The sequence below is a fragment of the Lissotriton vulgaris genome, chromosome 1_1 (assembly GCF_964263255.1).
Source record: "Lissotriton vulgaris chromosome 1_1, aLisVul1.2, whole genome shotgun sequence".
Lineage (NCBI taxonomy): Eukaryota > Metazoa > Chordata > Amphibia > Caudata > Salamandridae > Lissotriton > Lissotriton vulgaris.
In genome coordinates, this window is record NC_141685.1 from 1392409733 (window position 1) to 1392433994 (window position 24262).

A 24262-nucleotide genomic window follows, 5' to 3' on the forward strand; every position below is an offset into this window, starting at 1 on the left:
GCTTTTCCTTATCAGTACTTCTCATCCCTCCCTTCAAAAGCAGCAGGGGTGGCAAGTTTGGTCTCCAATACCTTCCGGGGAAAGATAGGACCTAAGCGGGCTGCGATAAAGGACAGATTGCTAGCGTATTTGCTGATGGTGGGGTCCTGTACTATCACAGTGGGAACTATGTGCTCTCCCAATGAGGGTCAGGAACCATTTCTCCGCAGGGCAGTGACGGAGGTGTTTGGCTCTCAGAACAGACTAGTGCTGCTGGGAGGGGACCAGAATCTAGTACTTAATAATAAGATTGACATATCAGTTCAATGCCATGGCCAATAAAAAAGGCCCTTTCCTTAGAGGGAGTGAGATGGCTGGCAGACGTGGGCCTCACTGACATCTGGAGGTCTGCATACCCACTGTCCCGTGATTATTCTTTAATGCACACACGACCTAAGCTAAACTTGACTATTTGCTTGACTCACCGGAAGTTGCTTCCATACTTCTGACAGTGGGGATTGAACTCCGCTCTTTATCTGATCATTCTGCTGTCTCTGTTACCCTTAGAGTTCCGTCCTCTGGCCCATCCTCTTGAACCTGGCTCCTTTGTGAAACCTTACTGCAGCGCCCGGAGGTCCTTGCCCTGATCACTAAGACGATCACAGACTATTTGGCTATTAACGATACCCCGGATTTTGCAGTCTCTACGCTTTCAAACGCCCTGAAAGCAGTTGTCATGGGGGAGTTCATTGATATACCTGCTGCTGACAATAAGCTCCGTTGGTAGAAGAGGAAGCAACTAACGAATCAAGTCTTAGAACTGGAACGTATCCAAAAGAAAACCGGAGCTCCCAGTGTTTGGAGGCAGTTGGACGCAGCCTGGGCCCAGGAATCAATATTGACAGGGCGGAATACGTGGTACATCGCCTTCGTCACCAATATTTGGTCGACGGTGATAGATGTGGGCGTCTCCTAGTTAACCTGTTGCACATTCAACGTCAGGAGTTTGGAGTCCAAATGGTGGTTGCTACCCAAGGACTTAAGTGTAGGGACGACCCACACATAATGGAGACTTTCTGTAATTTTTATCGGAATCTCTACACGGCGCCGGACCTTCCGCCTGACGCTGCATTTGCATACTTCCAAGAGGTCAATTACTCTGCCCTAACGCTGGAACAGGTGGCTGAACTAAACCGCCCTGTCTGGATCGAGGATGTAATTTCTAGCATAGCCCGACAAACGCTGTCGAAATCTCCAGCACCGGATGGCTTCTCTGCCTTCTTTTATAAGACCTTCTGCCAAATATTGGCACCACTCCTTAAACTAGGTTATTTAATGCAATTGGGGATTCTCTCTCTCTCCCTCCATTCTCATGGCGTCTAGCGTAGTGATCCCCATACCAGAGAAGTACAAGTTCCCGCTGCTCCTCCTTATAGGCCCATCTCCCTTTTAAATGCAGACTTTCAACTCTTTACGGGCATTTTAGCTGCCCGCCCTACCCACTTACTTCCGGACCTTATAGGCCCAGACCAAGCTGGATTTGTGCCACATCGGCAATGTCGCAATAATACAAGTTGAATCCTCCACCTTCTAGATAAAGCCCAGAGATATGACAAGGAGAGGACGCTCCTGGCCATAGACGCCATTGACCATACTTAGCAGCCACTCTTGCACATGTTGTTCTTGGGGACGGGTTTACTAGGTGGATTCTTAGCAGCTATAATCAACCAACACCGGTTGTCTGTGTCAACAGACATTCCTCCACCCCATTCCCCGTTGTCAAGGGTACCCAGCAGGTGTGCCCTCTATCGCCTTTACTGTTCGCCTCTACATGGAACCAATGGCGCACAGATTCCGCACTAACCCCAAGATAAGAGGGATTTTCTTTGAGGTTGAACAACACACTATAAGCTTATATACAGAAGATGTCCTGGCGACCCTGAAGAAGCCCTCTTCCTCCCTACCTGCTTTCCTGTACATGGCTGGAGGCATTTGGTCAGGCAGCGGGTTTCAAGGCAAACATCCACAAATCACAGGCTCTCAATATGACCCTCCATCCACACACACTAGACACCTTACAGCAAACCCCCCCTTTAGTTGGCATTGACCTCTATCCCCTACCTGGGTCTCCACATAAACCCCACAAACTCCTCAACAGTGGCCCTCCACTATCAGAACCTGACCCACCAGATTAAGTCCGACCGGCGTCAGTGGTGACCTTACTCAATATCCTGGCTCGGATGAGTCGCAGCGATTAATATGGCTATTCGCCCTCTGGGTATGTTCCTGTTTCAAGTTCTCCCTGCCAAGCCGCCCCGGGACTTTGCGTTCCCTGCAATAGGTGCTTAATTAATTTGTGTGGGCCTGCAAACGGCCTAATCTTTTCAGAGACCTCAACTACTGACGCCCATTCGAAAAAAGTCTAAGGCTCCTCAATCTCTATCGCTACTTTCAGGCTACCCAAATGAGTTCACCCAAGGGAGGCAGAGCGGTGCCTCTTGACGATCTCCCCAACAAGCTCTAGCAATTGTGGGTTTCTAACGCGCTAGAATCGACTCCCGAAGGAGTATCTCTGCGCAATAGACCGCTGGGGAACCCGTCCTGGCTTTCCCTGTGAGATAGTCCCTACTGGGTATCTCCAAGGTGAAACCAGGCATCCCCGGCGTATGTGGGGGGCCGTTGTGGAGATGAGGCAAGCTAATGCCCAGAGTTGCCGAGTGTGATCCCTGGTTAGAGTAGGCACCGAGGTGAGAATTATCGAGTCCGCTGACCCAGGTCCATGACCCTGCCGCGTCGGGAATTGAACCCTGGTCCCGGGCCGTCCTCTGCTCCTGGGTCTGCCGCCTCTAACCAGTGAATGTGAAGCAATGTGAAGAGACAAGCCCTTCCAGCAACAGAGGAAGGCCCAGGCGTCCAGAGTAAGCAGATCAAGGGTGAGCAGATTCAGGCTGCCCATAGGATACGTCCGGGTTCTGTGGGCCATCTGTTCCAGAATGTCCCAGAAAAGGGCAAGTCCATTGGGGCATGAAGGCTCCTTCGTGGTCCAATCCAGCTTTATTGTCTCAATGTGACCTGCTATCTGTGAAATAGCGCTGCTTTTCACTGCGTAGGCAGTTAGTAATGTCTTGGTAACCCAGAAAAGTGTGGGGGAGGGCCTGCGCAGCTAATAACTGCCCCCTGGTGTACAAATGATGGGCAGGAAACCAAAGGTCCATGACGTGCACTCTTAAAATCTTTCCGTTTGCTTTCGTGATTCGGCAACCGGAAAGATTTTAAGAGTGCACGTCCCGATCTGACCTCGGCGAGGCGGACCGACTTCTAACAGTAAGACGGGTCTCCTAGATGTTATAAACCTTTCTCTCTGCCACAAACCCCATATAAAGAACCTACGGAGGTTTAAACAAAGCTACAAGAGAGAATCCGCTTCTGCCCCTATACAAAGTGGTTGAGAGTGTTTTAATCCGGCCGTCAAAAGTAGTACAATGGCGGTGAAAAAAGTGTTGAGGTGCCAGTATCCAAGTGTGTGTCCTCCACAAAAATAACTGCTGAAAAAACAATTACCTACTTGGTTTTAACGGTTTTATGTGAGAGTGAAAACAGAGACCTGTTTGACGGTCGCAAAGATCTAATGATGGAGGAGTAAATTCCCGTATATGTTGCGTTCTGAAGAAGGTGGTCGTTTATTCTTTCTTAGACCTATTGAAACGCGTTGACGCAATTTTTTCTAAGGAATCCAACAGGGAGGAACCCCAAGGATAAGAGCAGGGCTCTCACCAGGTTTCCCCCTCTAGTATAATACTGTCGGATCTTTTATGACAACAGAATTTATATCTGTCTATATGGTTTCCTCATGTCAATTGATTTTCATGTTTTCTGTCTTTTTTATGATACAGATCGTATACCTTTGCACTGAATATAATTGTATGTCTGTGATGTGTTTTTAACTACTGTACTATTAGAGTCTGTATTGGTGCTGACTCTATTGTTGGGAGAACTGCTTCCTCTTTTTTGAATTTTTACACTGGTCATTTTAATAAAACTATACACTTGTAAGCGCTATATCTGAATTCGAGGGATTCATTGTTTGGCTCCTCTTTAATTATATAGGGGGGCTCCCTTTAAGAAAAGTCAATGGTACAATGTTAGGATGGGAAAGTGAATGAGAGAAGTTTACCTGACGAGTGGAAGAGTAGAAGTGTGTGCGTGTGTATGTGTGTTTTGTGCTAGGGGAGTCTTTTGTTTTTGACTGCAGTTAAGTGCTCGGTCCCCTAGGACAGCGGAGCTACCTCTCATTTTCTTTTACATAAATGTAATGCTCAAATCAGCGGGTTTTTATGATCTCCACCTGTTTTTGTCTCTCTTACAAATGCACACACATACCCATATTTCCCTGTTCATCTGTAAATATGCATTTCTGAGAGCACTTGTAAACTAAATTCCTAAATAAAAGTAAAAACTAAACTTTGGGGGAAGATACTCTTTTAGACTAGACCCTGGCATTTTCTTCAGGATTTAGACTGTTCTCTCTCTCTCTCTCTCTCTCTCTCTCTGAATGCATTAAATGTAAGTGTACTTTCTTTCTGTCTTAGGCTGTGTTTGTTTTCAGCATTTCAATGAGCTTTAGTACAGTTTGATCCCATCACTACACTTCTGTGCGCTTGACAACACTGATAGTAATTTCTGTCAGTACGGAAGGATATACTGATGAATTACAATTGTTTTCATTTTATAACAGGGCCTCTTATTGCTAGCACTGTCTGTTCATTAAGAGATAAAGAAAGAGAAAAACTCTATCATCGGGACTCCCAGCTCTCTGAAAGAAGAAGCAAGATTGATCGCTATACTAGTGAGTAAAATGTACATTAGCTGTGAATTATCAGTGATGCCTAGGCTGGTCCTCTCCATAGATCACACACATGTAAATGCTTACTTACCCACAGATATACTTGCTCAATCATACAAGTGCACCATGCATCTTTTTTAAAGCAATGCTGAAGATGTGGCCAGTGTTTTCGCCCTTTTAGTCACTTCCAGTAGTCTCAATGGTAAAACAGCTTGAACCTGTTCATATTCAAAGAAATGGGTGTGTTTCAGCTGAACTTTGGTCTCATCCATCTTCACAAAATGTACAGTGACTTCTCGATTGTAGCAGGTCTCACTTTGCTCACAAATAAAACTGAATGCTTATGTGCTGCACTTTCTGTTAAATCACTAGGATGCTTTGAAGTAAAAGATGACTGATACCAATAATAGTATGGAGTGATCCTTTTTTTTTTCATTTTTCTAGTGGAAGACATCTGGTAATATGGGGTGGTCTTATCCACTTTGTGGCGAAACCGGAGGGTGCTTTCAGCTGCACTCAGTTTCTTATTTGTTTGGTGTGATTTCTATTTGGATTTCCTTTGACATAGGTTTTGTAGATGAATTGGAGTTTGGGAGCATAGAACTTTTGCATTAACTGCATCCCTGATTAAGCTAGCAGTGATTGGCATGTACATTGAATGTCGTTTAGCTATTAGTCAATGTATCGCTTATGATTTTTAGGTCGAAGGCTGCGCATGCGCAGTCTCGCTGGCGAGATCTAGTGAGGTTGAGGGGGATTCACTAGCGGGCTTTAAGCCCCGCTCCTCTTTCCCATTGGTCGGCGTCACCATTTAGGCTAAACGGTGGCCAGCCATTGGGAAAGAGCACTTTCTTTCAAAAAGTTTTCTCTCTTTGAGCCATCCGACTTGGACTAGCTCACTTGACTTACTGGTGTCGCAAAAGGATTCTTATCTTTATGGGCCCATGTGTTTCAAACACATAGCCCCATAAAGACAAGCTCCGTGGCGTGTTTATTTTTGCATCTGGTGAAAGTGAGATGCAAAAATAAACCGTGGCTGCCTGGCAAGCACTTATCTTTCTTTTCTTCCATATACTGTACACTGCAGAAGTTTTGGTATTCATACAGATGGAAAGGTAGTGTATTTATTTACTAAATAGCAAAGCAGATTATGAAACCATGTAAAAAGACGCCTTTTGTCCCTAGGGCATCCAATATCATGCTACGGAGCTTTAACACATGCTGCTGATCTGAATGAGGTTAATGATAATTTCCTTCCACATTAAGGTTTGACGTAGTGGTGCGCACGTCTCAGAAAGATACATAGTGGCTGGTGCCGAAGTTTGCCCCCTCGGCATAAAGCTGTTCAGCCCATGGCATATTGTAGCTTTTAAGGAGGGCGCAGCGTTGCCCACGGCACCTAAATGAGTAATCGATTGGCTCAAATCGCCATTCTATGTTGGCACGGCATGCCTCACGCCTGTCCGCAGCCTTTAAGCCCACAGGTTTAGCAGAATATTAAGGATCTCATCTCCTAGCAATACCAATTATTTACAGTGCTTAGAAATTGCAGAAGTGCAGCACAAAGCACCATATAGAAAACGAGCTATTTCGCTTTTTTAAAGGTAATACTTAGGAGTTTTCTAAACCTTTTCTAAACCCAGAAAGCATGTTCTACTGGCATTTGTGAATATTCTTGGGGGAGAGGCGCGAGATAAGTGATCCAAGCGCTATGTGTGCTCACTTGCCTTCAATATGGGAAGCATAACTTGGGTAGGAGGCAATTATCTCATAATAAGGCCCCCCCTAGATCGTTCAACAAATGCATGTTTTTCCCCGGGCGGATTATTTTTCAGTTTGTATTTTTCTTGGGGATCTCAAGGTAATAATACCCACTGAAAACACACCAGGGGCAGGCAATCATTTTGTGATAACATTCGCTAAGGTGTTCGTTAATTTCTCTTATACCAACAAACCCCCTTGACAACCTCGCTTTGCAACCAATCATCGAAGCCATACCCGTTGCAGTCCTCTTCACAGCGACATGCATCTTAGAACCCTTCAAATAAAGTTATCCAAATATATGACACCGCCATGCGCAACATATCACATAAGAGGTATACCTCTGGCTGGCAATGCGGTGTTGAAAACAGTCAGTACAGGGACAACTGACTACCCCTTGAATGGAAAAGGGCAACCTTGTCACGCCCATCCGTGCACCTGAATGAATATTTTATTTTCATGATTAATTAAAAACCATTGCAATTGGGTAAAATAAATAATTTATTTTCACGATTAATTAAAATCCATTGCAATTGGGCAAAAAGAAATGAACCAATACTTTAGTCACAACGAGAAATAAGGAAACTGAGAACAAAAGTGACACCTGGCATATGCTTAAAATTCAAACTCATCTTACTTTCACCCAAAACAGCAGACACTGCTACTAGGTCCTGCTCTTAACACGTCTCTAGCCAAGAACACACAACCAACTTCTGGTCGAGGGAAGTCACCGACGCCATAAAGAGGGCGCCTAGAATAAGAAAGTGCTTAGGTGCCACAACTATGTGTGGAGCTATACGAAGGCTGATTGACAGAGCACAGCCTGCTTTGTTCTGCACCCGATATTTTTCTAAGGGCATGTCTTGTTTTGAGGTATTATTAACATTTGGTCCAGGGAGCTGTAAGAACTCGCATGTATAGTATGTCTGCGAAAGAGAGATGGCGCCTAGTGGTGCCCACAAGCCTGAGCCGACAGTGAACTTGTTCACATACGCTGTGAAAGATCCAGGTGGATAGTGTCTGGCTACAGCTGCTCAAAACATCCAGAGCGCACACCCCTCTTCTTGAAATCCATGGAATGTGAAGTTATCTGGCTGCTCGGGAAAATCATATAGTTAAATAAAGATTCTACAATCTAGATGGGGAGGGGGGGGGATTGTTAACCCAAATATAGACGTAGCAAGGGCTTTGTAAGACCCCACCTAATTATGGATGGAACAGGAAGGGCATAGGCGCGCCTTCCACCCACTAAGGGACAGTATTGATTTCATGCCCCTGTCCCCAGGGACTGGAATAAAGGTGTGGGGCGGGGAGTTGTAGAAAGGGTTACACTTTGCACCAAGAATGGCCCTCATCATGCAGTAGTGCACAGGCACTCACAGAGGAGCATTGCTAACAAGAAAGTCTGGCTAACATCCAGTTCAGCTGGTCACCTAGTGTGATCCTGGGAAGCCTGCAGAATTACCGCTCTCTGGCCCTTCATATGCCTGGGGAGCAGGGGCCACAGCAGTGGGTAAAGAAATGACCATCTAAATGTCCTGTGTGACATATTTTTTTTCTCACATAATTCTTTGCCTTGTCTCTGTAAAACGCTGTTCCACCCTGTGTCCATGGCCTTGAGGCACTACATAAATATCCTACATACTCAAGGCTGGGCTGGAAATGGTAGTGTTTTATATCCTACCTGATGTGCGGCTATTCCCAAATGATGGTATCAACGACCGCGCCGCCGCCAGAGCCAACCTGCACGAAGGGATGAAAGAGGTAGCCGAGTGGATGACGACCAGCCGCCTGAAACTGAACTCGGACAAGACGGAGGTCCTCATCCTGGGCTCCTCACCCTCCGCCTGGGACGACTCCTGGTGGCCTCCCGCCCTGGGCACCGCACCCAAACCAACAGACCATGCACGCAACCTGGGCTTCATCCTGGACTCCTCCCTCTCCATGACCAGGCAAGTCAACAACGTCTCCTCGGCGTGCTTCAACATCCTACGCATGCTACGGAAGATCTTCTGGTGGATCCCCACCGAGACCAGGAAGACCGTCACCCAGGCCCTCGTCACCAGCCGACTGGACTACGGCAACGCCCTCTACGCCGGTACCACCGCCAAGCTCCAGAAGAGACTCCATCGGATCCAGAACGCCTCAGCCAGACTCATCCTCGACATCCCACGAACCAGCCACATCTCCGGACATCTGAGAGACCTTCACTGGCTCCCCGTCAACAAAAGAATCACCTTCCGCCTCCTCACCCACGCACACAAAGCCCAACACGACCAAGGCCCGAGCTACCTCAACAGCCGAGTCAACTTCTACGCTCCCAAACGCCACCTCCGATCAGCCAACCACGCCCTCGCCGCCGTCCCCCGCATCCGAAGAGCGACTACAGGAGGAAGGTCCTTCTCCTACCTGGCCGCCAAGACCTGGAACTCCCTCCCTCCCGACCTGCGCCTGACCCAAGACCACCTCTCCTTCAGGAAGAAGCTGAAGACCTGGCTGTTCGAGCGGTAGCGGCACCCCCCCCCCCCCCCCCCCCCCCCCCAGCGCCTTGAGACCCTACGGGTATGTAGCGCGCTTTACAAGTGTCACTGATTGATATGAAAGGAGAATAAAAGAAATATAAACTGAAATGTTGAATTCTAGATATTGGGCTAAATAAAGAACATTCCTTGGATCATTCTACATAACTCGCATGATTTGGGTGAGTTTGCAGATGGGTGTTGTTAGACGGACCGGGAGGGTCGGCCGAGACTACGGGGAGAGGTCTCCGGGGAGAGCCGTCTCCAACGACTGTACAGACAAGTAACTTCCCCCCCACAGACGGACACCACACAAGGTTGAAGTTTAACGAGGCTTTATATGCAATTCTTAGGTTACGATGATATGATACAAGGAGGTCTGGACTCAGGGGTCCCCTCGGTTCTTGTCTCTGGTTTAGGAAAAGGGGTAGCGGGACAGTCTTGTTACCAATGAGTGGAAAATAGCTCTCAATCCTCGAGCTCGGCGTTCTAGATGATCGGGCCGCGGCGGAGCCAGCCGGTCCCGAGATGGACGAAGGAAAAACGACGGTCCGCGGCGGAGCCTGCAGGTCCCGGTGAAGATGACGGTTACAACGGTCCGCGGCCACGCCAGCAGGTCCCGACGACGATGAAGGAGATGAAGGTTGCGAAGGCTGTGGCAGCGCCGACAGGCAGGACGATGGTGCACAAGACAGAGCTACGGCAGCGCCAGTAGTCGGCCTAGGATGAGTTCCTCTTTACGTCTCTCGACTCCAAGATACAACTGCCTTCCTGCTCTGGAGCTGCCCCAGTTATAGGGCTGGTATGCTTTGATGTCCGGACCCTCGCACTTGGAGGTCGGGAGGTCCGGGATGAGGGAGTCCAGACACCCAGCAGGGGGGTGGAGCCAACGCCCGGGGAGGCGATGGGCGAGCGGCACTTGGTGGTGGAGAGCCATCGACACCTCCTTCTCCCATTGACTTGCCAAGTAGCCCGCTCACCTCCTGGGTGGATGGTGGTGCCGGGATGTCTGAGGCCTGGCCAGGCCCAGGGTTGAGGTCGGCCGGGGGCCAGGCGGCCACGTGGGGGAGAGTCCAAGATGGCGCCCCAGGATGGGCGCGTAGGCTGGCAGTGGATCGGACCCACGAGGTGGACATGCTCGAGGGCAGGGGTCCCTGAGGGGACGGAGGACGTGCAAGGGTGGTGTGTAGTATCTGCGTGACCGGGCTCAGGCCTGGTCGGGCCGGGGGGAGAGCGGCCTTTCATGTGGCCTGTCCAACATGCGTCCCCCCCAGCTGAAGGCGGGGAGAGTTACCCATCCTCTTGGGGACTCTCCTCGTCGAGGCGGAAGAACCGGGACAGGCCATCCGCGTTGGCGTGATCTGGCCCAGGCCGGTGTTCGACTGTGAAGTCCATACCTTGTAGGGAGATGGACCAGCGTAGTAACTTCGGGTTTTCCCCCCGCATCTGCATCAGCCATTGCAGGGGTCGGTGGTCGGTCTGTACCCGAAAGTGTGTGCCAAAAAGGTAGGGCCGGAGCTTCTTGAGGGCCCATACCACAGCGAAGGCCTCCCTCTCTATGGTGCTCCAGCGCTGTTCCCGTGGTAGGAGTCGCCGGCTAATGAAGGCCACCGGTTGATCAAGGCCGTCGGTGTTCACTTGAGACAGGACTGCCCCAATGCCATGGTCGGAGGCATCCGTCTGAACGACGAACTCCCGGCTGTAGTCGGGGGCCTGGAGCACAGGGGCGGAACACATGGCGGCTTTCAATTGTTCAAAGGCAGCTTGACACTCTGGGGTCCAGTTGACTTTCTTGGGCTGGTTTTTCGACGTGAGTTCTGTGAGGGGCCCCACTATAGTCCCATAGTCTTTCACGAACCTTCGGTAGTAGCCTGTGAGGCCCAGGAAGGCTCGTACCTCGGTCTGGGTGATGGGGGACTGCCAGGACTGGATGGCGGCAATTTTTAGCTGCAGAGGGGCCACCAGGCCGCTTCCCACCTGGTGCCCTAGGTAGGTTACAGACCCTTGCCCAATTTGACATTTGCTGGCCTTGATCGTGAGGCCAGCCCGCTGTAGGGCTTGCAGCACCACTCGGAGGTGGTGGAGGTGCTCGGACCAATGGTGGCTGTACACAGCGATGTCGTCTAGGTAGGCGGCGCTGAATCCTTCGAGCCCCGCCAGGACCTGATTGACGAGCCGTTGGAATGTCGCTGGGGCGTTCTTCATGCCGAAGGGCATGACGGTGAAATGGTAATGGCCATCGGGTGTGGAAAAGGCAGAACGTTCTTGCGCCCTGGGTGTGAGGCCGATCTGCCAGTAGCCCGCCGTCAGGTCGAAGATACTGAGGTAGCGGGCAGCTCCCATGCGGTCGATCAGTTCATCTGCCCGGGGGATGGGATGTGCGTCTGTTCGGGTGACCGCATTCAAGCCCCGGTAGTCGACGCAGAACCGGAGTTCTGGTGTGGTGCCGGGGGCAGCTGCTTTGGGGACCAATACTACAGGGCTGGCCCAGGGGCTGTCTGAGGCTTCGATGACCCCGAGTGTGAGCATCTTGGCTACTTCGTCCTGGATGCAGGCCCGTACCCGATCTGGCACGCGGTAGGCCCGGTGGCGGATAGGGGGGCTGTCCCCCGTGTCCACATCGTGCACACACCAGGAAGTGACACCTGGGGTGATGGAGAACAGGCTGGCGAACTGTGATAGGAGGGCTTGACAGTCCTGGCGTTGCTCTCTGGTGAGGGCCTCCGAGAGTCGGACCCCATCCACGGAGCCGTCTTGCTCCTGAGTCCGTAGGAGGTCAGGGAGGGGCTCGGAGTCTTCTTCAGCCCCAGTGTCTGTGGCCATCAGGAGGCTGAGTTCTGTGCGCACAAAGTGGGGCTTTAGTCTGTTAGCGTGGAGGACCCGGAGTGGGTTCCGGGAGGATTCCATGTCGATGAGATAGGTGGCAGGGCCCTTGCGCTCGATTACTTTGAAGGGCCCCGTCCATTTGTCTTGTAGGGCGCATGGTTCGGTGGGGGACATCACCCATACCTGTTGGCCAGGTTCAAATTCAATGGATGAGGCATTCCGGTCATACCACTTTTTCATGTCCTCTTGACTGGCCTCTAGGTTGGTTTTTGCCAGTTCCCGGAACCGCCGGGTCTGGTTGCGGAGGGTTAAGAGATACCGGAAGACATCTGGAGGGTTCTTTAACGGAGGCATCTCCCAGCCTTCTTTGACTAGGCTGAGCGGCCCCCGCACTGGGTGTCCATATAGCAGTTCAAATGGGCTGAAGCCCAGGGATTTCTGGGGGACCTCTCGATAAGCGAAGAGGAGGCACGGCAGCAGCACATCCCACTGGCGACGGAGGGGCTCGTCCAACCCCCCGATCATCCCCTTTAGCGTGCGGTTGAACCGCTCAACGAGTCCGTTCCCTTGAGGGTGATAGGGGGTCGTGAATCGGTAGGTGACCCCGCACTGTTGCCAGAGGGATTTCATGTATTTAGAAATAAAGTTCGTGCCTCTGTCGCTGACGACTTCTCGGGGGAAGCCCACACGGGAGAAGATCCCCATCAGAGCCCGGCCGACTACCGGGGCTGTCACAGTCCGCAGAGGGACAGCCTCAGGGTAGCGGGTGGCGTGGTCCACTAGCACCAAGATGAATCGATGGCCTTGTTTGGTGCGCGGGTCCAGGGGCCCCACAATGTCTATTCCGACCCTCTCAAACGGGGTAGTGACCACAGGAAAAGGTTGCAGGGGAGCTTTTAGTCTGCGGCCGCTCTTTCCACTGGCTTGGCACGTGGGGCAAGATCGGCAATGCTGGTGCACATCGTTCCTCATTTTGGGCCAGAAGAAGTGGGTCACTAGGCGACTGTAGGTTTTATCTTGTCCCAGGTGTCCTGCCAGGGGGACATCGTGGGCCAGGTTGAGCAGAAAGTCTCTAAAACGGAGGGGCACCACTAATACTCGGTTGGCCCCCAGCTCGGCGATTCTTTGCTCGCTGTACAGCAGATCATTGTCCCAGTAGACCCAATGAGTACCGGAGGTATCTCCTGCGCTTTGGGCGAGCGCTTGCTGGCGGAGTCCCTTGAGGGAGGGACAGGTCTTCTGTTCTTGGCGAAATTGTTCTTGCGTGGGCCCCCCCTCTTGAGGCCACTGGTCGAGGTTAGCAAGGTCGGAAGGTTGAGCTGGTTCGGGGGGAACGTCACGGTCGGTGGTTTCGGCTGGGGCGACCGGGGGCGGTGGTGCCGGCCATTCGGGTTCTTCTGGGCGGTGGTTGGCACGGGCGGCCATGGACCGGGTGGTGACGCACGCCCAGTCCGGGACGCCTAACATCCCCAGGTGTTCTCTTCGCTCCACGGCTGTCCACGGAGAGCTTTCAAGGTCATTCCCCAGGAGGCAGTCTACGGGGGCATCGTCTCGGACCGTTACTTTCAACATGCCGGAGACCCCTCCCCATTCGAAAGGGACGCAGGCCATCCGACACAGACTTTCCGAGTTATCGGCTGATCGTACAGGGCAGAGAATGTTCGGTAAATACTGTTCTGGGGTCACCAGGTGACAGCGGACGGCTGTTACACTGGCCCCGGTGTCACGAAGGGCTTCGGCCCGGCGTCCATTGATGCTCACCCATTGGCTGTACTTCTGGGTGTTAGCGGGTAGGGGGACCCGCGGGACCATGTCCTTCCCCCCTAAGCATGCTAGAGCCATGGCGGCTGGCTCCCACTCTTGATGCTCTTGTTCGTATTCTTCCTGCTCCTCGGAGATCTGTTCTTCCCCTAGGGCCGCAGCGGCCACTTGGCGGGGTCTTGGGCTCTGGTACTGCGGGCAATTTGGGTCGTTTGCATAGTGGCCGACCCGTTGGCATCGGTGACACGTGACATTGGCTCTGTACCCCGGTCGCGCCGGGGTGCTGCCCCGGTTGGCCGGGGGGGTGGTGCTGGTAGCGGGGGCGACCGGAGCGTTGTCTCTTCCTCGTCCTTGGCCCCCTCCTCCTCCTCTGGGTCGGTGGTGACCATTGTTGTTCCGGTTCTGTTCGTAGGACCCATTCCGGCCCACTCTGGTGATCTCCCACCGGTCAGCTTCGGCTGCGAGCTGCCGGGGATCCGTTAACTTGCTGTCGAGGAGGTGCTGGCGGAGTTCAATGAAGCAATTGTTCGACAGATGCTCCCATACCATCAGATTGAACAGTTGTTCGTAGGTCGTGACGTTGCTTCCTCTGATCCAGCCCTCGAAGGCTCGGCTAAAGTAGGTTACATAGTCCACCCAAGTTGTACCCGGGATGCGGGTGCAGTCTCGGAACCTCTGACGGTACATCTCGGGTGTGAGGCCATAGCGGGTGAGGAGTGCCGCTTTCATATGGTCATAGGAGGTCATCTGGTGGTCCGGGAGCTGTAGCAGGGTATCGCGGCCCTCATTGAGGAATCTCCCCCATAGACCGGCTCCCCAATCGCTTCTATCGATCCGGTGTGCAGTCATAGCGATTTCATAGGCCTTAAACCATTGCTGGATGTCGTCCTCTCGGAAATATTCTCGGACAACATCCTTGGGGATGTGTACCTTTTTCTCTGTGGCCTCTGAGGTGTGGGGTCGCTCGGGCACCCCTACTTCTTTATTCTGCTTGCGCAGGTTGATCTCGGCTAGGTTCCGTTCGTGTTCGTACGCCAGTTTCTTTTCCTCGAGCTCCCTTTGTCTCTGTTTCTCCTCTCTTTCTTCTCGGAGACGCAGGTGCTCTAAGTTGATTTTTTGTTCGGCCAACTTAAGTTCAACGTCCATTTTGAGCCGGGCCATTTCTAGCTCGTGTAGTCGGGTTCTTTCTCTTTCCTGGATCTCGTCTTGCGAGAGACCCGTTCTTTGCCCTTCAGGGGCCGTGGTGGTTTTTTCTGCGGTGCTTTGATCGGGGGTTCCGGCAGCCCCGGTCTCTGCCCAAGATTCTAGGGCATGCTTAAAATCGTCTTTGGTGCTTAGTCCGGTGGTAGCGATACCCAGTTCGATGCAGAATTGTTTTAGTTCACGATGGCTGTACTCCTCCAATTTCTCCATTTGGAACTTCTCGGTTGATCCGCTTTCTTTAGTTGTCATTGTGATTTCGTCGTGGGGTGAGCTACTCTCTGTACGTTATGCGGTGATTCGGATCGCGCCGCTGGCCACCAATGTTAGACGGACCGGGAGGGTCGGCCGAGACTACGGGGAGAGGTCTCCGGGGAGAGCCGTCTCCAACGACTGTACAGACAAGTAACTTCCCCCCCACAGACGGACACCACACAAGGTTGAAGTTTAACGAGGCTTTATATGCAATTCTTAGGTTACGATGATATGATACAAGGAGGTCTGGACTCAGGGGTCCCCTCGGTTCTGGTCTCTGGTTTAGGAAAAGGGGTAGCGGGACAGTCTTGTTACCAATGAGTGGAAAATAGCTCTCAATCCTCGAGCTCGGCGTTCTAGATGATCGGGCCGCGGCGGAGCCAGCCGGTCCCGAGATGGACGAAGGAAAAACGACGGTCCGCGGCGGAGCCTGCAGGTCCCGGTGAAGATGACGGTTACAACGGTCCGCGGCCACGCCAGCAGGTCCCGACGACGATGAAGGAGATGAAGGTTGCGAAGGCTGTGGCAGCGCCGACAGGCAGGACGATGGTGCACAAGACAGAGCTACGGCAGCGCCAGTAGTCGGCCTAGGATGAGTTCCTCTTTACGTCTCTCGACTCCAAGATACAACTGCCTTCCTGCTCTGGAGCTGCCCCAGTTATAGGGCTGGTATGCTTTGATGTCCGGACCCTCGCACTTGGAGGTCGGGAGGTCCGGGATGAGGGAGTCCAGACACCCAGCAGGGGGGTGGAGCCAACGCCCGGGGAGGCGATGGGCGAGCGGCACTTGGTGGTGGAGAGCCATCGACACCTCCTTCTCCCATTGACTTGCCAAGTAGCCCGCTCACCTCCTGGGTGGATGGTGGTGCCGGGATGTCTGAGGCCTGGCCAGGCCCAGGGTTGAGGTCGGCCGGGGGCCAGGCGGCCACGTGGGGGAGAGTCCAAGATGGCGCCCCAGGATGGGCGCGTAGGCTGGCAGTGGATCGGACCCACGAGGTGGACATGCTCGAGGGCAGGGGTCCCTGAGGGGACGGAGGACGTGCAAGGGTGGTGTGTAGTATCTGCGTGACCGGGCTCAGGCCTGGTCGGGCCGGGGGGAGAGCGGCCTTTCATGTGGCCTGTCCAACAGGTGTATATGCCTTTCACAGACATTATGTGTAACCTGCAAAACACTGGGTAAATCCCGGTATGGCATGCCAGCATTTCATCTTTGCATTTCAGCATTGCGAGACTGATAAAATGAGTTGACCAACAGCAGCAGTTGTAATTTACATTGCCACAAAATGGCAAAGTAGGCTGTTGGAAGGTAAGAAGAGCTATATGAAACAAGTTATGTATTTGTTTAATGAAAAAAACAGAAAGGTTTCAAAGGTATTTAACTCTTTAATTAGACAAGTTTATGTGCACAATCATGTGCTAAAAAATGTATTTAATGTTTGTACTTTTAACTTGAAATGTACGAATTAGTGATGAGCAAGGAGAAACATTTGAGGGGGGCCATTTTAATATTATTTCTTCTGCTTATGATGCCATAGGGAGCGAGAACCAACTGGCAGGGTGTCTTCCAAGCTTCATTAAAGAGGAAATGAAAAGAGGTGAGCAATACCTAGAAGTATCCATCAAAGGTTTATTTGTTTATTGTGTGTAATCTTAAGTACATTGTAGTTGATCAGGAGTTTGCATGCATGCCATTGTCTGTAAACTGTTAGAGTACGCTGTTGGAAAAAGAAGACATCACCGTAGGTAAAGGTCCTAGAGTAGGTTATGGGTAATGCTTAGATTCACAAAAGTTTACAATAAGGAATGTGTCCCAAGTAAAAATGTTCAGCAGTTGGCTTTATTCAGCTTGTCTGATATACATTTAGGGATAATCCCTATATATCTTAAAAACAGAACGGAACGCCATCTTGGCCCACCTATAGATAATGGGTTTCCTATTCTTTAGGTCTCGCTGAGCTAATGCGCTTGCCTAACAAGAGGGCTTTGGAATGCAGATTATGGCTATCGCATGTGCGCAGGGCGCACGCTCACCATTTGCTCCCCCGCCCCCTTCAGACTTGAAAGGAAGCCGCTCGCACACCACCATTTGTATGAGCCTCGCATCCGACTTCAAAGGATCAAAGGAAGCCCCTCCCCCGCTCCCCCCCCATCAGACTTCAAAGGAATGCGCTTCCAAACTTGCTGACCTCACTCTCGTGAGCCTTTATTTACTTATTCTTTGTTGTGTCTCTCTACCCTCTGAGACTACTGTCCCTCCAATCGCTCTCTTTCTGTCGTTCCTAAATATCCCCCCCTTGCTTTCTGGTTTTCCTCTTTCCTCTGCCTCTCTTTCGACTGTCCCTTTGTTCCCCACTTCTCACTTTCTTCCCTTCCTTGCTTCACTCGCCCCTTCCCTCACTCGCTTTATATTAAATACTCAAACTTATATACCTTCCGGGATGCCACGCCCGCCATAGATGCACCTCTCTCTTCTTTGCCGTCTTTTTTGCTGCAGTCTGTCTTCCATTTGTCTCCCCCTCTCCCCCTTACTTCACCTCTTTCTCTCCCCTTCACTCTGACTCGCCATCTCTTCTTTCTCTCTCGATTCCCCTTTTCTCCTCCTCTTCCCTGCCTCACTTTTTCCCATCTCACTGCTCATTCTCCCCTTTCTTTCCTCCGTTTTCCGTCCTCTTATTCTTTCTGTCCCTTACTTCTGTATATCCTCTTTCTCCTGAGTTATCCGCTCTCCCCTTTGTCTCACCGCACACCTCCTCCCCTTCTCTGTTCTCTCCCTGCCCTTCTCTGTTCTCTCCCTGCCCTTCTCTGTTCTCTCCCTGCCCTTCTCTGTTCTCTCCCTGCCCCTCGGTTTCTCCACCTGTTCTCCTGGCGGTCTCTTTTTAAGGTCTCTCCTGGACGTCTCTCCTCCGGCTCTCTCATTGCCCCCCTCCTTCCCAGGGGCCACAGAGGCCTACCTGCCCTGGCCCCCTCCCTGGGGCCCGCATTAACACTCCTGAAACTGGTAACTCTTGCCATTAGAAGTGTGGCCTGTGCGGGGGCAGCTGGGCACCACTGACAGCTGGCAGAGATGTTTCCGCTGAGGCACAGGTGAGACAGTCACACCTCAGCCCTCTCTCAACACCTCAGGATTTTACCTGCCTGTGTGCAGGGGGTCACAAGCCTCACCACTGAGCCGTGGTATGAGGGGGGCCATGCTTTCCTCCCAGCACCCGCCTTTCATCACCTTCTCTGAGGCTACAGTTCTGTTTCCGGTCTCGTGGGCTTTGAGTTTGTTACATCACTCGGGGACATCACCACATCACTCAGGGGCCCCACCACATCACTCAGGGGCCCCACCACATCACTCAGGGGCCCCACCACATCACTCAGGGGCCCCACCACGTCACTCAGGGGCCCCACCACGTCACTCAGGGGCACCACCACGTCACTCAGGGGCACCACCACATCACTCAGGGGCACCACCACATCACTCAGGGGCACCACCACATCACTCAAGGGCACCACCACATCACTCAGGGACACCACCAGATCACCCAGGGACACCAACACATCACTCAGGGACACCACCACATCACTCAGGGACACCACCACATCACTCAGTTTGACCACTCTGGAACACCATCACATCACTCAGGAACACCACCACCACTCGGGGACACCACCCCATCACTCAGGGGCACCACCAGATCACCCAGGGACACCAACACATCACTCAGGGACACCACCACATCACTCAGTGGGGCCACTCAGGAACACCACCACCACTCGGGGGCACCACCCCATCACTCAGGGGCACTACCACATCACTCAGGGACACCACCACATCACTCAGGGACACCACCACATCACTCAGGGGCACCACCACATCACTCAGGGACACCACCACATCACTCAGGGGCACCACCACATCACTCAGGGGCACCACCACATCACTCAGGGGCACCACCACATCACTCAGGGGCACCACCACATCACTCAGGGGCACCACCACATCACTCAGGGGCACCACCACATCACTCAGGGGCACCACCACATCACTCAGGGACACCACCACATCACTCAGGGACACCACCACATCACTCAGGGACACCACCACATCACTCAGGGGCACCACCACATCACTCAGGGGCACCACCACATCACTCAGGGGCACCACCACATCACTCAGGGGCACCACTCAGGAACACCATCACATCACTCAGGAACACCACCACCACTCAGGGACACCACCACATCACTCAGGAGCACCACCACCACCCGGGGACACCACCACATCACTCAGGAGCACCACCACCACCCGGGGACACCACCACATCACTCAGGAGCACCACCACATCACTCAGGGACACCACCACCACTCAGGAACACCACCACATCACTCGGGAACACCACCACATCACTCGGGGGCACCACTACATCACTCGGGGGCACCACTACATCACTCGGGGGCACCACCACATCACTCGGGGGCACCACCACATCACTCGGGGGCACCACCACATCACTCGGGGACACCACCACATCACTCGGGGACACCGCCACATCACTCGGGGACACCACCACATCACTCGGGGACACCACCACATCACTCGGGGACACCACCACATCACTCGGGGACACCATCACATCACTCGGGGACACCACCACATCACTCGGGGACACAACCACATCACTCGGGGACACCACCACATCACTCTGGGACACCACCACATCTCTCTAATACACCACAACATCTCTCCAATACACCTCCACATCTCTCTAATACACCACCACATCTCTCTAATACACCACCACATCTCTCTAATACACCAGCACATCTCTCTAATACACCACCACATCTCTCTAATACACCACCACATCACTCAACCCAACCACATCATCACTCAGCACCACAACAGCACTGTCCTTGCTTGCTACCAATAAGCATTGCCATAGCCAATAGGACTCGCATTAGGAAAGTGTAAGCTATTGGCTTTGTGAATAACAATGCTATTAATTTTTATATTTTCAAAGCCAACACATTTAAAAAAAATTGTCATTTAAGATACCAATAGCTCACATTTTCCTAATGCGAGACCTATTGCATTGCAAATGCTTGTTTTAAATTAGCCAGCAAATAGTTGCATATCTCACTATGCAAATGGATTGTGTCATTCAAGGCACGATCAGTGTATCCGCTTATGTACAGCCAAGACATCGTAAAAAGAAATCTACCTGGGAGTAAAAGAAGGCAGTAGCTAGATAAAGGGTATAGTATAGAAGGGGGAGAGAGAGACCCAAGGAGAGACAAATTGACACTAATGAAAGAGAAAAGAGAAAGAACGGATATTAGGACATATATAGAAATTAGTTGATTTTATTCAAGTCAAGTCAAGTCAAAGATTTATATAGCGCGCTACATACCCAGAGGGTCTCAAGGCGCTTGAAGAAGGGTGGGGAGTTACTTGTCGAATATCCACGTTTTGAGTTGTTTTCTGAATGCTAGGTGGTTCTGAGTAAGGCGAAGGTCAGTGGGTAGTGAGTTCCAAGTTTTAGCTGCTAGGTAGGAGAAGGATCTACCTCCCATGGTGGTTTTGTTGATGCGGGGTACAGTGGCAAGGGCTTGGTTGGAGGATCGTAGCTGGCGGGAGGGGGTGTAGAAGGATAGTCGTGTGTTGAGGCATTCGGGTCCGATTTCGTAGAGTGCTTTGTGTGCGTGGGTTAGGAGCCGGAAAGTGATCCTCTTATTGACGGGGAGCCAGTGGAGGTTTTTCAGGTGATCAGAGATGTGTTCTTTACGCGGGATGTCTAATATGAGCCTGGCTGAGGCGTTCTGGATGCGTTGTAGTTTTTTCTGGAGTTTTGCGGTGGTGCCGGCGTAGAGGGTGTTTCCGTAGTCCAGTCGGCTCGTGACCAGAGCGTGGGTGACTGTTTTTCTAGTTTCGGTAGGGATCCAGCGAAATGTTTTTTTGAGCATGCGAAGAATGTTGAAGCAAGATGAAGAAACGGCGTTGACTTGTCTGTTCATATAGAGTGAGGAATCCAGGATGACGCCCAGGTTCCGTGCGTGGTCCGTCGGGATGGGTGCTTTTCCAAGGGCCTCTGGCCACCAAGAGTCGTCCCAGGCGGAGGGGGAGGAACCTAAGATGAGGACTTCTGTTTTGTCTGAGTTCAGTTTCAGACGGCTGTGCTTCATCCATTCGGCTACTTCTTTCATTCCTTCGTGTAGGTTGGTTTTGGCCGTGTTAGGGTCTCTGGTGAGTGATAGGATCAGTTGAGTGTCGTCGGCGTAGGAGATGATGTTGAGGTTATGTTGGCGTGCGATGGCCGCGAGGGGGCTCATGTAGACGTTGAAGAGGGTGGGACTGAGTGAGGACCCTTGAGGTACGCCGCAGATGACTTCAGTGGCCTCTGACTTGAATGGTGGAAGGCGGACTCTCTGCGTTCTTCCGGAGAGGAACGAGGTGATCCATTCCAGTGCTTTTCCTTGGATTCCGATGTTTTTGAGGCGCTGTAGAAGGGTGCTATAACAGACTGTGTCGAAGGCTGCAGAGAGGTCGAGGAGGATGAGGGCGACTGTGTCTCCATTGTCCAGTAGAGTTCGAATGTCGTCTGTTGCTGCGATGAGGGCGGTTTCGGTGCTGTGCTTGGCTCGGAAGCCAGACTGTGAGGAGTCGAGGGATTTGTTGGTTTCGAGGAATGCGGCGAGCTGGTTGTTGACAGCTTTCTCGATGACTTTGGCTGGGAATGGAAGGAGTGAGCTAGGGCGATAGTTTTTGAGTTCGGTGGGGTCAGCTGTGGGTTTCTTCAGGAGGGCGCTGAGTTCGGCATGTTTCCAGCTTTCCGGGAAGGTTGCGGAGTTGAGGGAGCAGTTGATGACGTCTCGGAGGTGCGGTGCAATAATGGAGTCTGCTTTGTTAAAGATGTGGTGGGGGCAAGGGTCAGTGGGGGATCCTGAGTGGATAGAGTTCATCAGACGGATGGTGTCCTCAGTGGAGATTGGCTTCCAGTCATTGAGGATGTTCAGGGGGGGTGGGGTTCCTGCAGGGGATTGGGAGGGTTGGTCTCCGGGTTGGTTGTCGAAGCTGTTGTGGATGTCTGCGATTTTGTTGTGGAAGAACGAGGCTAGGGAGTCGCAGAGGGCTTGGGAGGGGGTGATGTCGTTGGAGTTGGCTGAGGGGTTGGTAAATTCCTTGACGATGTTGAATAATTCCTTGCTGTGTTGAGCGTTATTATCTAGACGGTCCTTGAAGGCTGCTTTCTTGGCATTTCGGATTAGTTGGTGGTGTATGCGGGTGGCGTTTTTGAAGGCGTCCTTGGTGCTGGTGGTTGGGTCTTTTTTCCAGGCCTTTTCGAGGGAGCGACAGAGTTTCTTGGATTTCTTAAGGTCATCGTTGAACCAGGAGGCCTTCTTGCTGCCTAGTTTGATTTGTCGTTTTTTCAGTGGTGCTAGGATGTCGGCGCTGTTGGATAACCATTGGGTGAGGTTGGTGGCTGCTTGGTCTGGGTTTGAGGAATGGGCGGGTGGCTTTTGAAGAAGCGATGAGGAGATCTGGTCGATGGTGATTTTGTTCCAGTTTCTTTGCAGAGTGGGTTGGGGGTGGTTGTTGGATGTGGGCTTGTTGTAGGTGAAGTGAACGCAGCTGTGGTCAGTCCAAAGGAGAGCTGTGGTGTGGCTGAAGGAAACATGTTTGCTGGAGGTGAAGATAGGGTCGAGTGTGTGACCTGCGATGTGGGTGGAGGTAGTGACAAGTTGTTTAAGTCCGAGGTTTGCGAGGTTGTCCAAAAGGATGGAGGTGTTGCGGTCGTTGTTCTTTTCAAGGTGAAAGTTGAGGTCTCCCAAAAGGATGTAGTCCTCGGAGGGGAGCGCGTGTGGAGTGATGAAGTCCGTGATGTCTTCACTAAATTGTGCGCGGGGTCCTGGTGGCCTGTAAAGGAGGGTGCCTCTGAGTGTGGTCTTGGGGTTGATGTGGATCTGGAAGTGAAGGTGTTCAGAGTTGGCGAGATTGATGTCTGAGCTGGTTGAGATGCGGATGGATTTCTTGTGGACGATAGCGATGCCTCCTCCTGTGTGGCCGGTGCGGTCCTTGCGAATGATCTTATAGCCTTTCGGGATGGCAATGGTGATGTCTGGGGCAGAAGTGGCGTTCATCCATGTTTCTGTTAGGAAGGCGACGTCCGGAGAGATGGTGTCGAGTAGATTCCAGAGGTCAATGACGTGCCTGTGGACCGATCGGGTGTTGAGCAGGATGCATTGTAGGTGGTTGCGGTCGGATATCTGTTGTGTGTTCGTAGATGAGGAGTAGTTCTTGGTGGCGTCGAACTTGCAGGAGTTGCATGTAAGTTGTATGTATTTGGGGGGCTGGGGAGATTTACATGGTCTGTAATGCAAGTGAATTTACTCTAAGCTCTATATACTAACCAATATGCCCGAATATTGTCTGTCTAAGAATAGATTACTTGGCTAGCAGTTTATTTCATCCAACAAAAATCACATGGCTCTATTTTGGCATGAAGACGACAAGTAACTTATGAAGAAACAAAGGATGAACACACAAATTTAAATATAGGATGAAAGGAAAAAGAAATAATATTAAAGTGACTTTGTAATTCATGAGTTGCTGTCCTCCCATACCAGGTGATAGAATTACTGACTCCAGTGTTTTGCTGAGGACAAACACACAATCCCTGCATCTGAACAACACTCAAGACTGGGAAGAAGAGGAGACAACTGATTGTCCAATCACAGGTGAGGAACATGATACAAACACCCAATTCAAAACAGTACTTGAACTTTGAAACGGAATAGATATTGACTATATTAGAAGTGAGTTTCAATGTTGATATTGTCAGACTTTTGAAACCTCAGTGAGCCTATCACGTGTCACACTAATGAAAATCCATTGTTACATCTACTGTATCTTTATCTTTTTGTCTGCAGTGGTTAATGAGCATTGTATAGACAACAGTATCTCCTACCATCCAATTTAAAGTGTTACTGAAAAAAGAAAGTGCTTGCTAATGCCCTGGTCTGTGGTACATGCCTCCTGTCATTGGTTTCAGTTAATATAGTGATTGGTTTCCTCATTGCCTCTCTCTCTGTGGCGAGAAATGTACTTGTCAAACCTTTATCTGCCTGCTAG

At 51.6% G+C, this 24262-nt stretch overlaps 1 protein-coding gene across 2 annotated transcripts in view; it reads left to right on the forward strand.

The window, feature by feature from the left end:
- The window catches only part of LOC147750564 (uncharacterized), a 178152-nt gene that overhangs the window by 23131 nt on the left and 130759 nt on the right, over positions 1-24262 (forward strand). For both annotated transcript variants that reach the window (XM_086966901.1, XM_086966905.1), the window contains exons 3-5: positions 4715-4825; positions 16679-16738; positions 23758-23868. In XM_086966901.1, the coding sequence (XP_086823027.1) occupies positions 4715-4825; positions 16679-16738; positions 23758-23868 (282 nt within the window). The remainder of the gene's footprint in view (positions 1-4714; positions 4826-16678; positions 16739-23757; positions 23869-24262) is intronic.